Here is a 17,957-nt window from a genome sequence, read left to right as displayed (position 1 = left end):
CTGAGCCTACAGTTTCCATGGTCAATACCTCTGTCACAGTTGATGCTTCTGCCACCACCCACTCCGCCATGAAGGTCGCCAGTCACAAAAATCGCTGGACCAACACTGAACAACTTGACTTGCTCAACTCTCTGGTCGGTGATTACGTGCAATCCTCTGCCAATGGTATGCTCCCGGAGCTCAAGGCTCGATGCTATGGCCAGTGGCATGGTCGTTGGCCGGAGACCAATGGTCGGTACTTCCTCGATCGTACAGGCATGGTGCGAATGCTCCCTGCACATCTGGTTGGGGTGAAAGACTCTCCAGCCAATAGTCCCTTTCCAAAGATGGTAGGTGGCATGCTGGACCTCGGTCCTCAGGGTAGCCTTGAGGGTAGTGAAGTAGTCAATTGCGACGCCGAAGGGAACGAAGAGTTGGTTGAGGTACAAGCTGCGTTAGGTGTTCCCGTTGAGAATCGTCACACGGTGAGTTATTCCTCGTCTACTTAGTTTCTTGATTACTGATGGATCCTTCTCAGCGCCTTGAAAACTGGTTTGGCAACAACAAACCTGGCCATCATAAGAGGGGTGGCAACTTACTCAAATTCTCGCTCGCACCCCCACGCATTCCGCAAGCCATCCACAAGTACTCCAAGATGTACTATGGTGATTGTGTACTCCCTCGTGTTGTCGAGGAGGCTGAAGAACGTGGTTTGCCCCACAATGATTTGCAGCTCGTGAAGGAAATGACAGCGCACGCGTGGGCCAATGAGGCTGCGGATATAAAGGCGTCAGTTTTCGAGGCAATTGAGAGGGACAAGGAGCTTATTGAGAGTTTGAAGGATGGTAGTTTGGGAGTGGAGTTAACGGATGACGAGCAGACTGTGTTGGTTACTTCTTTATATGTCTAATTGCATTATCGCCGACCACGTTTATTGTAGCATTATCAAGAGTCTTCAGCATGAGCTTGCGGGTGTCTTTGAACATATTAATAAGTTTATCCCTTGGAGCTTCGTTGTTCTGGCAGGAGGTTATGATCCACGCTTGAGTAAAGTGCGAACTACAGCGTAGGTGTAATTTAGTGTCATGTTCTTTCTCACCGAGACTTACTATCATCTAGATATAATTACTGCTGTGACACTGCAGATGGAAGGGACTTTATCACCACATTTGATGTTGGCGCCGCCACTGGCTTCAATCCTGGTACCATTCCTGGTGACAATCGAAACTTTTCGCGCTACTTCAGTGTGCCTTTCATGCATCACATCAAAAAAATGCACCGTATGTTTTCACATTTCCCTGCTTATTTATTGTGACTCATGGCATGATGTAGGAGAAGCTGTTCATGCCGGCAAAGCTCCTTCTGCCTCCAAGTCGGGGGTTGGGATTGTAGTTGATACTGACCCCGTGACCATGACCATCGATATGAGTAGCTCGTCAGGGGTCCCTCTGCCATCGGCCTCATCAACGTTATGCAAGGAAGTTCCCCTTCCTTCAGAGGTCCCTCTGCTGCAGGCACCCCTTCCTTCAGCATCGACATCGACATTCTCTGAGTTGGCGGTTCCAGAGCCAGTGCCTCTTCCGTCCGAGGTCCCTCTGCCATCGATATCCACACCCTCGGCAGTTCCAGAGCCTATGCCTCTTCATCCTGAACTCCTGTCGTTAGCATTGACATCTTCAGCGGTTCCTCCAGAGCAAGTGCCCTTCCGACCTTCTCCCATGCCGCCGGCATCCGTGGCTATTCCTCTGCAGCCGATTCAGCTCTCCGACGCTACTCAGATGTTCTACCAAGAGATGTTCCCTTTACTACCCCCCGCCAGTTCGAGCCTTAACATTACAGCTAGAAATACCCCACCAACAGAGCCCCTTTTCTTACCAGGCACTCCTGATGCTGAGAACATATTTGCAAGTTGGAATGATGATTTCTTGTCCAACGATCTGGTAATAGGGCAGTCGGCGGCTGATCCTTCAACGTTGGGAATGCCAGGGTTGTATAGATTCTCAGGTGATCTTCCTTCAGAGTCAGGGCAGTCATTCAACTCCATCTTTACCTCGAACTACAATTTGTCTGATTGGACATCGGGCACTTCATGGCCTCGGGTGCCAGATAGTACTCTATCAGCTACGGGTACCCACTTTCCGAACTCGATGGCTTTTTCCAGTTTGAGTAACCATGTCTTACCTGAGCAGACTTCCGGAGACATTATCAATACACCATCGACATCAACGGTCAGCCCAATCTCTTCAAATATGTCCATGGCTTCAAGTGGCATCATCCCGAATACACCTGCTGTTGGTGTCCCTTCAATTCCGAATCAGGCGGTTGTTCCTATCCCTGATGTCATCACAAAAGTCAACCCTTCGGCCGATGGAGCATCAAAGAGCAATGCTATTGCTAATCATAACGCAGGGCTGAACATGGAAAGTGTACCTGTAGCTCAGACAACTTCTGCAACTTCCACATCAACTTCCACACCTGTGCCTCCGCTTCCAGAGGTTTCGAACATCTCTCGCCCATCTCGACAACGTAAACCCCCTCCTCCGAAGGAGGTTACCACTTTGTCTGGGTCTGGGAAGGAGCAAGGTCCTCCTATGTGGATTGTGGACAACAGGCTGTCACTGCAGGATCACTCTTTCGGTGAAGCATGGCAGAATCTGATCGAAAAGTGGCACCACCTTGAGCTCGACATCTGGAGTTCTGATTCTGGCGCAGTGGGAAAACTGTTATCGAAGCGGCGCCCATGCATGCTAACGGTATGGCTTGATGGTCCACAATCCTTCGAGCAATGTCCTTCAGTCACTGAACCGTCTCTATTCGCCAAGGAGATGGTTGACTGGTGGAATCAACTCAATCCTGCATGGCGACGCTCAACAAATGGATTACCAAAGGCTGACTACAGTAAATCATTGATGACGCTGCGCAAAGGAGGGCAACATGGGCTGGTTACCGTCATCTTTGGCTTATATTGGTGGAGACGCATCAGTTCAGTGTCTGATATCTGGTCATGCATGGTGGATGACATTGAAAAAGTAATTGACTCTATTTTTTGTCCAGAATCATCGTCGACATCAAAGCGGGGTCAAAAGCGTCTCAACAATGACGGAGTTCCAGACAGCAATGGTAAGCGCATCAAAGTCTGATTCCATACGCATTATGGCCGCGCTTCTGCCACTTTTCGTATCTTTACTCCACTTGTTATTATATCGTTCTGTTCTGTTCTGTATGCCATTGAGCATTATGTGGCATTCTCATGTCCATTTGTTGTACTGTATCTACACCTATTTTATGTCCTATTATTAGAATAGGAATACCTCAGATGTCTATTACACCGATCTTCTTCTGTGAGTTGCATTAGTGTAACGCACTAACTTGGATTGAACAACGGTTGCCTCTTAACTGTCACTCGCGTTCGGTGATTCAGTTGTGAAGAGGGCATTGCAATTGCTAGGTAAGGTACGATAGTCCTTAAGCACGAAACAGGGAGTTTCTGCGTGAAAAGTTAGGAGTGTATAACTTTAGCCGAAGCTGGGGTGTAAGACCACAGCAAGGCTCGTTTAAATACATTGTGGTATTTACTAGTATGTACCGCTCCTGTGTCTCGGTGCGTGCAGTCCCAATGCAACGCTGTCTTCTAAGTCCTTTGTATCGTATGGTGCTTGATATAGGAGAAGCCCTCCTGCGAGTAAGAAGACTAGCATCCATAGGGTGCGGTCTTCTGAGGAGCATACGTGGCGGCTTGTCCATCCTAGGGTGTGATCACAGACGACCTAAAGAAGCATGACTGGGTGAAGAAGGATCCGGCCCATAGAGTGTGATCGGTCTATGGGCCATCAAATGGATCATGCGTGTGAGCGGTGGATCCAGGGACCTATCAGGGAAGACTGATGGTTGTGTTGTGGCAATGCTCTGATGATGCGGTATGAGCGTGATGATGCTAGAAGCGCTCTCGTGAGTAAGAAGGTCAGCATCTGTATGGTGCTGCCTTCTATGAGGTCTGGTAGCAGGGCCCATGACGGAGTCCTAGTGATGTGGTCCCTGGCGCGAGGTGGTGCTGTGTAGGCGATGTGACCGAGCGGGTCATGAATGATGCAGATCAGGTACGAGGAATGATGATGAGAGTCGAATGACGAGTTGCCGACTTGCTGTGATAAGATAAGATAAGCAAAAAATAGGGGTGAATTCATGACAGTTAGTAGTAGCAGCCAGAGCCTGAGTTGAATGTCGAACGCTGGCATGATTCTAGATAGGCCAAAATCAGCAGATGTGAACCTTTCATTACCTAGCATTGCATATGCTGCATAAAAGTTCCCAAGATTCAATACTATAAAGCCGAAAAAAATTGCAATACAAAGGATCGAACCAACAGCAAAGCAAGAGCACCAATTTGATGATTCCATAACTTATCTACTTCACAGTAGTGACTTTAACATCTGCATATAGAAAGTCATAGTTAAGTGTTAATTCATACATCTCATTAAATCACCACCATGATTTGTCACTATCGATCACCTAGAAGTGTAAACAGCCAAATTGTGATTCATTCCATGGCCCCAATTTTTAGCTGTTGCCTTTGCAAATTTTTTTGTAGATACTGATGTACACTGCCTTAAAGTCTGTCATTTTAGAATGGTAAGATGTTCATTGGGAAAAAATCAGGAATTTCTACAAGGCCTTGAAACCCGAGAAATTTTGAGTTGCATCACTGGTTATGGCCAACTACCTCCTCAACAGTAAGGCAGGAGGAGGCAAGATTTGACATGCATATGTGTATGGTTCCTATATAGTTCAAAAAAATTAAATTATGTGAAGCGCTGACGTGCAGCGATTTCACGATGCAGAAAAAGAGGGAAGTGTTAATGAGAGTGACAAGGAGTGACACTGCTCTCCGCCTGCCAACCCGGGCTGGGCATCAAATTTGGCACTAGTCACAAACCTGTCACGGTTGCACTTCCTGCTATTTCGACCCACCCCTCCTGTATTGTTCCAGACTTGACCAAAAAATACAATAATCAGAAATATCAAAGATCAATATAGAAATATACGCTGTCTAAAATTACAGGTGGAACAATCAAGAACTGAACGAAGTGCTACTGGTTGACATTTTCGTTTACACTTCTAGGCAATCAATAGTACTAGCTGCAACGAATCTTGGATGCCCTGTGTACAGTTTAGGGAAGGACATGGATGGCGCTCTACCACTGCATCTACCCCAGGTACATTCAGTTATGAACCAGGCTGTGTACAGCTCAGCAAACGAATCTGTGCACTTTCGGAGCTAATTTGACCTCGCCTGCCGGTCGTTCCGCCACCTTCCACTACTCCAATCTGTGTACTTGCATTTCCAGCCCTGTGTACAGCTCAGGGAGCCGATCTGTGTACTTTTGAGAAAGATCTGGCTAATTTGACTTTGCTTGCCCATGGTGTAAAATGGTGCCTGTACCCATCATGCCATGTTGGTAGCTCGACACCACTGCATTTATGTTTAGCCTTCTAGCACATTACATTGCCAGCACTACATACAGCTCAGAAAACGGATCTGTGTGCTTGCAAGGAAGGCCAGACTAATTTGGCTTGCTCACTGGTCGTTCTACCACTGGATCTGTGTACTTTCTAGGCACATCGCCCTGTGTACACCTCAGAAAATGGATCTGTGCACTTTCGAGGGAAGCCTGGCTAAATTGGCTTTGTTTGCCAGTCATTCTATCGCTGCATCTGTACTTTCTAGGCACACTGTCCTGTGTACAACTCAGAAAACGGATCTGTGCACTTTCGAGAGAAGCCCGTCGAATTTGGTTCTGCTTGCCGGCTGTGTATAATGATGCCCATCCCCATTGTGTCGTGTTGCTGGCTCGATCACCTTCGGTTCTAGTTTGTTTGATTTCGCCGGTGTCGATACTTGTTCTGCAATATGACACAAATCATCTTCATCACGGCAACACCGTGGAGAATAGGCTGTCGTTGACTGTTCAAACTGTTACATTGTTGAAGGGTTTGGGGAAATAGGTTTGTATTGAACAACATCAACCTGATGATTGAACAACAGTTTGTAGGGACATGGGGGAAAACATAATTCATGCTAACACTGTTGAGACATTCGATCACGATATATGCGGTCCCGATGGCTGTTTGTTCAATCTGCCATAGGTTTGATCACGAATGGATCTTCTTACAATAATCTCGATAGAGCAGATCTCGCATTTTCGATGGCTCTATCCTAAACTAGGCAAGCATTGGGAGCCCTCGACTGCCTCATCGAGCATGGCATTGAAGGGCATTGAACTGGGCGTCGAGGGCAATGAGGAGCATGACTCGATCACAAACAGTCACAGGATGGTCACAGTCTACAGGATAATGCTGCTGGGCAGGTATGGTCCTGTGCACAGGACCGTTTGCTGAAGAGTACACATGAACTGATCCCCTGTAGTTACAGGCAATTGTGTACAACTGGTTCCCCTGTAACTACAGGGAATTATGTACAGGACGGACGGCATAGGTTGAAGACTCGCTCTCAAGCTGGCTCTTATGCCATCATTATTGAGATTAGAGGAGAACACTGCATATATGCCTGTTGCAGAATGCAAGGTCAGAAAGCATCCGTGCGACTCCCGATGACATCGACTCTGCAAGCGGTCGACAAGAGTCCTAATACTGTAATAATACATCTCCTGTTCCATTTCACTGTGCGACAGCTTGTTAATATCTGATTATAGCATATATTCATGTAGATACCCTACCGAATGCGAACACGTACTCATCTTATTGAGATATCAGGCGATACCTCTACTCTGAGCATCCTGTCTCCGGCATCAGTCCAAGGCTATAGACGTCTGTCAAAGTCATAGCATGAAAGCTTTCACTCAAGAATGAACAGACCTGGCCGCACACAATCATGAACAAACCTTGCAAACATTTGCACAAATCTAAGCCTATACCTCAAATTGGGGAGATCTCCCACAGCTTTGCTGATTGACATTGATTCCTGTCTGTGAGAGGCTGATATTGCCTGCAACAAATTACAGTTATGCCATTGTCGCCTCCCGCACGAAAGAACCGAATAGGCCGTGTCTCGCTGCTAATATACAGGTCTCAAGTCTACACCCATTATTACACACAACCTCACTGTTGCTCATTGTAAGTGATATTTTTCTATTTCCCTCGTCTGTGCACTCATTGATGCCAGGTTAGTCATGTGGTTAAAATGCCATCTTCCATATAAGGCAGATTCAGTCTAGATGACTCACCCTACCCCACCCGCGTAGTATAACGACATCCTCTCTGGTTAACTTTATCTCGGGTGAGGAGAATTCTGCATTAGACCCTTGCGTGCATGCGTTCAACTGCATTTGAATGCATTTAACTTGGATGCATTTGCGTTCCTTCGATGCGTTCAAGTGCGTGACCTGCTGACAGTTGGTCTACCTTCAAGAATAATACTGTCATGTGTATTTATATGGTGCACTTATCTACTTTCGATGTATTTTCTGGATATGTTATCGGCAGCTTTCTATGACTTAGAAACTGTGTGAAACTGTCTTGGAAAGCCATAAATGGGTCTATTTTAGTTGTTATATGTCTTAGAACATAATACACTTACCTCAATATCATTTTGCGTTGAAATAGTTGTGAACCCCGGCTTTTTTTGGACTTTTGGTAAACCGGAAAACTTGCATGCACCTCTCGAATCGACGCAACTCGCTTATGCAACTCAAAAATAAGTCACGCATGCGTTAATAAATCCAACATGAGCGTCGTTGTAATAAACGTATGCGTTGCACAAAGTAATGCATGCGTTCAAGACAAAACACAAACGAGAACGCAAATGTGACAATGGTTGTGATGGCATGTCATGTTTGCATTAGACTGCATTGAACTCGAGTTGAACTGTGGTGGTTTCTGCTGTTGCACTTCATATGTGCTTGGCTATACTCTCCAAGCTTATTAGAGATTCTACAGAGGATTCCTGCTATATACGTCTCACTATAATTTGCGGAAACCTACCAATATTTAGCTGAGACACCTTGAACTGCTTCTCTTTCCTCCGAGTCTGTTTGTATTGCTCATAATATTTTCATACCTCTAACATAGTCTAATATCAATGGAAGCTCTCAAGGTGTGTTTTTCTGAGGGAAATATCCACATGAGTGATCAGGTGAGTTCAAACTTAGTCGGGGAGAGAGTACTTCTATGGGATGAGACCTTATTGGCATTAAAGTACGGTGTTGAGATCTTTTACGAGTATGTTAGACTGTTACATTCCGTCTATTTGATAACTAAAGTACATTAAAAGTATTATTGCTCACGAACGCATCTCTGTCAAGTTCGCACATGCAAACGCAAGCATGACAAATGCATGCATTTAAACGCAAGTGCACGCACGTAAATGCAAACGCAGAATTCACCATGCGCCTTTATCTCCACGGGTATGCAGTCTGTATCTACAGATAAAGGTGCAATTTCCACATTTGCTTGCTATAATTATGCTGTATGCCTCAACTAGAATGGAACTCAAACAAAAGCTCAGCATCACGGTAAATCAGGATCTTGTAAACTGTACTCTGTCTGCTTATTTAGACGTGATCAACAAAGGCGGCCAATGAACCAGAACGCCTTGTAACTGGATGGGATAGGTCATGAGCATACAGCTCAAATAAGCATGCCCATGCAGCGCTAATGGTGCTGGAAGCTGGAGCAGAGGTATTTCAGCAACGCCGGTCTGTGCGACTCCCTCATGCAATATCACAAGCCTATGGTCACTGAACATTGACGTGATCTGTTCTCTTGGTCTAGACCGTTCGAGTTCCAACTGGTCCTGGGAAGATTGCGTTTCTATGGCAGACAGAATGTGAGCCTGAGTCGGATGACTGATGGTCCTTTGTTGTCAGCACCATATATAATAGGATACAGTGATTACACACACGGTGCTAAAACTTGTATCAGTGCATACATAGTGAGTCTACAGGTGCTCCATCTACAGTATTAAATCAATTTAACTTATGCAGATGTATATCACGATACTTATATGACATCTTCAGATAGAATTAACAACATCCTCAAGCGTCTATCTGTCACTAGCGTGGCTGATGATGGCGGTTTGTTTAGGCACACCGTAGTCTCTCGGCCCTTTCTTAATCCCACCAGGACGACTCTGGACCCTGAAGGCAGGGGAGGCTTTCGCCTTCGGATGACTCTCCTTGGTCCAACATAAACCTTTTCATGTAACCATGACTTTCTTTTGGTCGGCGTCGGGTATATATAGGAGCAGTATGTGTGCTTGTCCTTCTTTCAATGTGTCATAGCATCCTCATTCAAGTATGACTAGGATTGAGAGAGGAGAATAGCCCTAAGGTCACACTCTCCGCGTTCACTGAGACTCGCAAAGCAAAGTCAACCATTCTAGTCCCAAACCAATGGGTCTACCGTGGTAAAAACCCGTCATACCATCCAAACTAGCCAACATACCCTGTTCCAACCTTGGTGTCATCGGTTTATTGGAGAAGCTCAACGCAACACTCACCATGTCATATACACTAGACACATACTTCCTCCCCCACCAGCGATGCTCTGAATGGCGGCACATGAAACCGATGCCCATACACAGGATTCTTGAAAACTGCATCACACAAAATTATGACTTTGGCACTGCCTACGCCTACTTGTGCCATGATTGGATCAAATCTACCATCCCTAGATTTACTTCTGAAGTGGATCTGAAGACACCACAAAATATCATTGTCAATGGTTTGATCCACAAGAAAGATGGATCCCCTCGGCGTGTCTGGGGTCTGTATGCAAATTGGGTGGTTCCTTACTGGATCACATACAAAATGCCCTGGGGGATATCGCATGCTTGGATGGATGAGAACGATCGTGTTCAAGTGTGGACACCCATTAACCAAGAGGAGTGGCCTGTTCCGATACCGAAAGATGCCGACCTTGCTCTCATCCGAATCGAGATGTTGAACCTTGGAGCAGAACTTGTTTGGTTGGACGTTCTGTGTTTGAGACAGCCGGGTGGGCGGGGGGAGCATCTACGCAGGGATGAGTGGAAGGTGGACGTGCCCACTATCGGGTTCGTGTACCAGAACTTGTCTAATTCGGAGGTGGTGTGCTATTTCAGTGGGCTGGGTCAGCCATTGAGTCTGAAGGCGGGCGACTTTGAAAGTAAGCTGTGTTGGTTTAATCGAGCATGGACACTGCAAGAGATCACCGAGAAACCGATCATTGGCGGGGGCACCGGAGATAACGTCATGATGGAAGAAGATGTAAGAATGAGGTTCAATCAACAGCTTGGATCGCTACAGCATATGGCAAAACATGGCAGCATGTTTGATGTCCTGTCGGAAATGCGGAAACGGGTGTCGACAAAGCCTCTGGATAAAGTGGCAGGCTTAGCAAACATTTGCTGCTTCTGGTCTATCCCTATCTACCGTGAGGATCAGTCGGACGAGGAAGCATGGACAGCGCTTGTGAATGCGATGCTCGTTGACAAACGGGCAGAATTGCTCTTCTTCTACCCAGAACCTGGCGACGGAAGCATATGTTGGAGACCATCCTGGAAACAGGTAATGACGAAGACACTTCCTTCACCTCAAAGGTACAGGGGGGTGAAAGGTGGAGTGGGATGGGCAGAGAATGTCGACTTATATGAAGGTCCCTGCATCAATTTAGGTGACGTTCAGGGATTGTCCGACGGACCTCAAGGTGGGATGCCTCGAGAGGGACGGTTGATCATCAAAGATCACACCGGAACACTCCAAACAATCAAGATCATTGCTGAGCATGAATTCCCGATACCTGATGGACCTTATACACTGATAGGTGGTGATGCCGGCTATAATCGCTTCTCTGAGGATTACCAAGATTTCGAGATGATGTAATGGGTAATTGGCTGGTATAAACCACATCACAGGTTCAAGAAATTGTCGGTTTTCAATATCGCGGACATCGAGGGACAAAGGATGCTAAAGCAGCTTGGAGTTGCAGATCGCCGAGTTGAAACTATTCTTGCCTGATTCAGTTCTAATAGCTGTGAGATAGTATAGATAATAGCGAAGGAACTTTCTTTAGACTCACTAAGCGATCGGGTCGCTTCCCGTTTCTTCTCTATTTTTCTCTCTTTCCTTTAACATTTCTCTTTCTACGTTATTATTATTATATTTCTACCATTTTTTGAGTTGGGGACTCTCTCCTTCACGTTGACTTGATATTATTTTCAATTTACTCGGAGATTACTCCTGACACTGTAGTTTATGAAGAAGGATTTTTCAACATTTTTGGGATGATCCGACCTGAAGCGTGTTACAACTGACAAGATGTCCAATATCGTAAAGGTTTTTGAGCCAGACCATCCCTTCCCATGGTTCCTTCAAGTTGCTTTGTGTCAGAGATGACAGTCTGTGGGTGTCTCGAATATCATATGACTCACAGCATGTCTATGAAGTTCACTATTCTTAGAAGACATAAAGTTGCGATTTCTGCGGAACAATTTCAGCACTATGTCGTAGAAAGCTTTGATAACTAATTTCTGCACATTAGTAGATGTTGGTTAGTATGAACAATGTCTCCAGTTGCTGGCTCACTACCACCACCTTTCGTCAAGGTCCTACCATATTCCTGCCTAGATATCCAGGCATCGACAATGTACTACGGGAAGTAACAGCACGCACCAAATGAATTTCGACATTTGAGATGGACACCCCATTATACCCGATGGACGGTCACCCCCTTCATCTGCAACTGTCATATCCTCCATGCTACAGTACCGTCGTGATAGGACGAGCCCATCACAACAATAATTATACTAATTATAGAGGATTGCTAAATGACTGTCAAAGTGGCGATACAGGACATGGCGACATCTATGTCAAAGACGTAAAATTAGTGCAGAAATACCGTGTGGATATTGTTCTACCCATTCATCGCTTATTAAGAAGGCAGTAAATTTTATTTCGCCTATAGTTAGTCAGTCAGGATTACATAGTACTGAAAGATAGTGGAAGCAGGTCATCCATTCCCAAGTTGTAAGCATGTATTTCCATTTTATGAGACTGATAAACTCATCCTTATGTTGATTATCTGGATGAATTCCTCATCCTTATCACACACGGGAAAATCTTCTTGTGAATGCTTTGTCTCGTCCGTCTCGGCTTCTCGATACCCAACTCCACATCTTGCGATAGCATTGGTTTTAGCGGCCACCTCTTTGTGCAAGACGCTGCTTTCTCCACCGGTAATAAGCGTTCTAGCATGGTATATATTATTCAGCCCTAGTTATTCCTCATGAAGCAGTTACAGATGTCTGTATATTGTGATTACAGGGTCATTGTGGGTGTATACTGCCAGTATGGCGCCGATGTCCCCAGCTTATAACATTTCTGAAGGCCGGTGCAATATCTGTTTACTGGGCTGACGGTGATATCGTTGGACGGAGAAGCAGGAACTCCCACGAATCGAACGTGAGTTGCATGCGACAGAGGCAAGGTGTATTTGAATACGGGTCAGCACGCGTTATTCCATTCCTTATACCTACTTAGTTCTTTTAGCCAAGGCAAACAGTCGGTTTAGCAAACACCCAAGACGCGATATCGTCTTTGTACCATTGTTGTGCGTATAATTTCTTTTCAAGTCTGCTTATCACTCACTTATTGAAATATAGTTGCGCGTGCACAGTTGGGTTGCAATGATTGAAGAATTCGTATCTCGATCCTCGTCTCAGGTATTTCTTGCAAATCTTGAATTATTTGTATCGCTCGGGCTCGAAGAATGGCCCTTGAAAACCTCGCACCACGAATTCTTGTGTGTTACAATGCCATTCCAAGACACTTGAGTCTTGACCTTTGAAGGATCACAACATTTCAAAAGCACAGGAAAATTGGTCCAGGAGGGCTCATGGGGGTATCAGAAAATCTTCTGCTTACTTATTAGTAGTAAGTATGAGGTTGATATCGTGCATCTATTGGCGATATCACCCGTATTGCGCTTGAGCTAGTGCAAATCCATTCTTCAATGCTTGTGTAGTACTCGAATACATTTCGTACTAGAGGTTTCGTCCACGCTGGGTGCATTACTTTTGAATGTAACAGGGTCGAGAAAGGTCAGGCGGGTTGAAAGGGCGAAACCAACGATCAAAGATTGAGAGGTGCTTTCTTGAGGCTAACATTCTACAGAGGAACGCAACTTGAGCTCTATTCTAATCCGTTAGTCGAGAAAAAACAATTATTTCCTCATCCACAAATACTACCTCAGTGGGAATCGAACGTGATAAAAAGTCTTAGTTACCAGCTGACGCAATGCTAAGCCATTAGACCACAGCAGCACAGTTGCAATGGGTACAATAGGAATGATCCGGCGGACACCTAATGTTTACATCTGTTGATGTCGCTGGGTTTTTCTTCCTCCCTGTCGTCATCATTCACTCCAACCCTCGCACCCTTAACAAGGATTGTGACTATCTCTGGGGAGAGAAACCGAGCGTCTGAAGAGCTATAGTTCTCACTTGCATTTCAACCACATCGGGACTGTCGATACTCCAAGATACCAGTAACCGAGGATGGTGCGTGATGGTCGTGTGTTAGACTGTTGAGGAAAAGGCGCAGTGCATGATATTGGAAAGGGATACAGAGGGTGACTAGCGGCTGACTCTACTAAGATCAGAGACCAGAACCGGTGAAGGACGAGAGCACGACAGCGAAACCTAACCGACTCTGCCTCCACATTCCCGAGGACGCGATCAAAAATTGTCAGAGGAACCTCCACGCATGAGCCAGATCTAAGTCGTGGAAACCACCCCTCCTGAACGTCATACCGCCCCCGTAACTGTGGACCCTGCCATCCCTCCGACTCGTTTCCAGCCTCTGGTTCCTCTGAATTGGACGCAATTAAAGCTTACGCCACTCTTAGCGCTGGCCTATGATCCAGGATGGCAGCAATTACGCTGTACCGGACAACGACGCGTGCAAGAGTATAGTAGCTATACTTGTAACTGGGTACGTCACGTCTTTCCCTGCCTTTCTCTCACTCACATTCCTCTTAGCATATAATCCTCGTTTCCCATACAAGGAGTGTGCACACTCAAAATTGCGGTCGGACATATCATGGTCGTCGAAGAGTTCTTGAGACGAGAGATTTTCCAGTCGGGAGAACAACCCTCGATTCTGAGACCATGAAAAGGAAATATAGAGCCTGCTGAGGGCAACATATCTCGAGTTTTAGGCGTGTGGGTTTGTGTGCCGGCGCAACTACAAGGTTTACCTGGGAACCAGAGACGAGGACACAGGGAGGCGCAACACGAAGCGAACGGCACGACGGCGGCTTCTTCAGCCAGACTCACAACGAATGTAGTGAGCTTCTTCCTTGGATAAAGTAATACGCTGTCTTGACAGTCTATTAGTTGTGTAAGAACTCGCGGTTCACAGGTAAGCACAAAGGAACTAATGTTCACGGCAATCGCGCTAGCGATGCCCTACTAACTACACAGCTTTTATACTACCAGAATACGTAGAATGTACTAGAATAAATGAGTAATGTATCACTAATAAAATGAGTAAGCGTCCCGGGGAATATGGGGAGAACGAGCGAGAATATTCATGCAAGCTCGCTCTTCTAAAAATAGTAATCCATATTCTAACATTAGTGCCTACCATCATGTTATTCCTTTCACCGCTGTAACATGACCTCGTTAACATTCTCCGGCCCGTAATGCCGAACACGGCACGAGCGTCCCGAGTGCGCCCTCAGATACCGAATAGACTTCGTTTCATTCACTTCTCCGCGCTAAGCCGAAACCAGCCCGAGAACGCCCTCAGACACCACAGACACCGAACCAGTCGCGTCTCGGCACATGAACCAGATGATCTTCCATCATCCACCCGCTCTTACCACCACCTCCCAACCCCGTAGCGTGGTGGCGTGTTGCGCCATTGTACATCCTGCTACCACCCACTTCCTCTTTCTGCTCTACCTAATTGGATGCTATAAAGTTTGCGCCACTCATTACACAGAGAACAGCACGTTCGAGACACTCTTCCTCCTGGTTATAGTGTCAGTACTTAAGCATCGTATGTCGTATCTTATTCTGCCCTTCTCTGGCGTACGCATCTTCTAGCATACGGTTCTCGTTCACATTATATCAACCCCCCTTTTGACCTGTATCTTCTTGCCACAAACCCGTACCTTGTTGATACCCACAATGCGCTCGAGCACGCACACATTCCCTCGAGCGTAACTGTAACTGCAGCCAGTAGAGTAAATATTAATACTCACTCCCAAGCCGGGAGCAGATACAATTATCTAGCAGCATTATTGAGATCGAAGTAGAGCACTGCGTATATGCATTCCAGTGCGGGTCTTCTCGCAGCCTGCAGGGTACAATGTAGGAAGTTATCTCTGCGACCTGGTAGGAGGCTGACAAACAAAAAGACTGGTATTGTAATCGTATGTCTGTCATGTTCAACTAACCAATTCGACGGTGTGCTAATGTCTGATTATATATCATATATTCATGTGACTACGCTGCTGAATACGAACATGTGCTCATTTTATCAAGAGATATCCTCTACTCTTAGTGTCAAGTCCTCGGCGTAATTCAAGGATACCGATGTCCTTGAAGCTTGAGGCTTGACGTAGAAAATTGAGCACCTGTAGCCTGTCAATAGGCCCATATCTCAATTTGGGGAGATCGCCTTCACCTTCGCTCTACGTGTTCGTGGGAAACTGACCTAGTCCTGGTTACCTTTTTTCACTTGTAGCTCTTAGTTTTAGTGTTACCAGAACACCAAATCAGCCGCTTTCTGCCAATCTCGCTAGAAATCCGTGTTCTTTTGCGAGGTCGTTCATAAGGCACAAGCAAGTCTCCCCCATGTCTGTGTGACTTCACCGTAAGTACTCATATTGTCCATGAGCTCACCAGATTTTAGGTTATATCACTCGGTTTAAATACTGCCATCTGCGATGTGAGACAGATTTAGTCTAGGCGCTCGCTCCACAACGACATCGTCCCGGGACGCGGATTAACTTCATCTTCACGGATATGCTGTCCGTATCTACAGATAAAGGTTATCAAAGCCCTTGCGCACCGGAATGAACGAAGGCTCGCCCTGTGCATCCTCTCTGTCTACAGCTATTCAGCTTTAAACTGATCGAGGTGACTTGACTTGAGTGTTCCGTGGGAGATCTAGCGTCTTGTGACACTACAACTGTGTCTTTGTGACGACCTAAAACCAGAGCAGATGTTTTACAACATTGTGCTGCTAAGAGAGTAAAGGCGCTTGTGACTTTTGTCCTAGATGATGAAGGCTTGGCTTACATTCGCATATATGGTGAGAGCTTTCCTCCATAACCATGCGATTTATGAAGGGGTCAACAAGTAATGTTCCGGTGAATCTGTGTTCTTCGTTATAGATCCTACGAATAATGGCTCATACATGCTTGCAGCACCTATTCATGTACCTACCACGGGAGTGCTTTTGTCATCTTCATTCCGAGGATCTTGTTGTCGGCATATGTCGTGTTATCATATCCACGGCTTCGAGTCTGGACATCTGAGATGCAACAAAATATGGATCGATCAATTGAACCCAAGTAAATGCGATGATTACGAACCGTGGTCGATTTTTTAAGAACAAATCCACCCTACATGTAGCGTCATGGTATAACAGTTGGTGTGCCTTTTGTTCTGACTGGCAAGGTCTTGGGTTCAATTCCCATCGGGCGCCTTTGCGGTAAGATGATATCTATTTCTTTCCTTCGCTGTTATGGATTAGTTTGAGCTAATACCCGAGTTGAAGAATACTCAAGTAAAACCCGAGTCGTGAGCGAGGATGTTCGAAAGCCAAGTTCCAACTGCCAAGAGGGAACCGTAAGGGTGCTAACAAGCGCTAGGCATAGTTAACGAGGGCACCAGCAAGCGCTAGGCGTAGTCGGGAAGCAATTGATTGGCAAGCGCTCTGCGTAACCGATCAGAGATGTTTAGTTCACACAATTAAGTGGACTTCAAAGACGAGTAAAATTAGCTTGAGATTCTAATACAATGGTGAAGACAGTATTTATATGCTACTAGTAAGGCATTGAGTCATTATAATTCTACAATGTTCCGTAATATTCTAGTATCAGCAAGAAGAATAGAGAAAGTAAGAGAAAATAAGAGAAAATACCGGTAGGCCGAGGTCAAGACCGAGAAGGCCGAGAGTATGCATGTGTTGACTCGTGTACAGACCGAAAAAGAGATGAAATCCATGACATTCGCCTAGACTCAACATTCTGCAGGGGAGCGCGGAATATCCTCTAGTTAACATTCAGTGCTCATTGCTGCAGAAAATCCTGTTCATACACTAATAGGACTTGAACGTGAAACAGAAAAACATTTCCGCAATTGGACAAATCAACACCCTAGGAGCCATTGTACGGTGAGAGAAAGTCGAAGTGGAATCACCCCGAGATGCAGCACGGTGACAGATCTTACTCTCACGTATAGAGTAAGAGGATTGTTTGAATCTCTGCCAGGCGAATACAGAGAGGGTAGAAAGACACATCTAGGCGGTTCTGGAAGTGCGCAGAACAATCATTGCCATTCCGAACGATCCATACAATGTAGTATGCCTGCTTGTCAGTGCCCCTATGCCGAAGGGAATTACCACGTAGAACTTGAAGGATCAACAATTAATTGTTCCTAACTATGTTGCCAAATCTGGGACATGGGTTTATTCAGGGGTTCGGTGGTCTTCACAGAACTAGTCTGTTGAAGTACAAAATATTTTAGCATCATAATAAGAGAACGCAGAAGAAGACTTAGTATTCCTCGATACCAGTGTCCCAGCGGTCGCAGGCGATGCTATGGATGCGGATATACATCTTCATGAAACAGCTTCGCTACACATCCTTCCCATCGGACCCGCATGAATCGATGATACACCCCATTCTGATATCTCATACATCTTTGAAGCTTCCCGCTGTCCACAGCCTTTCGTTCCTGTGTTTGAGAC

At 45.8% G+C, this 17,957-nt stretch overlaps 3 protein-coding genes across 3 annotated transcripts; all 3 read left to right on the top strand.

Annotated features, from left to right (window-relative positions):
- Positions 1-2,567: 2,567 nt before the first annotated feature.
- Positions 2,568-2,951, top strand: EV420DRAFT_1239281 (uncharacterized protein; the record flags this gene model as incomplete). The annotated part of the gene is made up of 1 exon (XM_060466616.1): positions 2,568-2,951. A coding segment is annotated over one exon (384 nt), but the record flags the coding sequence as incomplete, so codon positions are not given.
- Positions 2,952-9,563: 6,612 nt separating this feature from the next.
- EV420DRAFT_1317299 (uncharacterized protein) lies at positions 9,564-11,107 on the top strand (the record flags this gene model as incomplete). Its single annotated transcript, XM_060468698.1, has 1 exon — positions 9,564-11,107. The coding sequence occupies one exon, from the start codon at positions 9,564-9,566 to the stop codon at positions 10,854-10,856; it is 1,293 nt and encodes a 430-aa protein (XP_060322368.1). The 3' UTR covers positions 10,857-11,107.
- Positions 11,108-14,768: 3,661 nt separating this feature from the next.
- EV420DRAFT_1589984 (uncharacterized protein) lies at positions 14,769-15,337 on the top strand. Its single transcript, XM_060474895.1, has one exon. It carries the CDS (start codon positions 14,819-14,821, stop codon positions 15,080-15,082), a length of 264 nt encoding a protein of 87 aa, XP_060322367.1. The 5' UTR covers positions 14,769-14,818; the 3' UTR covers positions 15,083-15,337.
- Positions 15,338-17,957: the final 2,620 nt, after the last annotated feature.

Source organism: Desarmillaria tabescens (assembly GCF_030435595.1).
Source record: "Desarmillaria tabescens strain CCBAS 213 chromosome Unknown EV420scaffold_122, whole genome shotgun sequence".
Lineage (NCBI taxonomy): Eukaryota > Fungi > Basidiomycota > Agaricomycetes > Agaricales > Physalacriaceae > Desarmillaria > Desarmillaria tabescens.
Note: the sequence above shows the minus strand (reverse complement) of the source record. Positions and strands in the feature narration are given on the sequence as shown.

Bases quoted from the DNA above. Each gene is read 5' to 3' on its own strand.
- EV420DRAFT_1589984 (XM_060474895.1), top strand. From the start codon at position 14,819: ATGAACCAGATGATCTTCCATCATCCACCCGCTCTTACCACCACCTCC.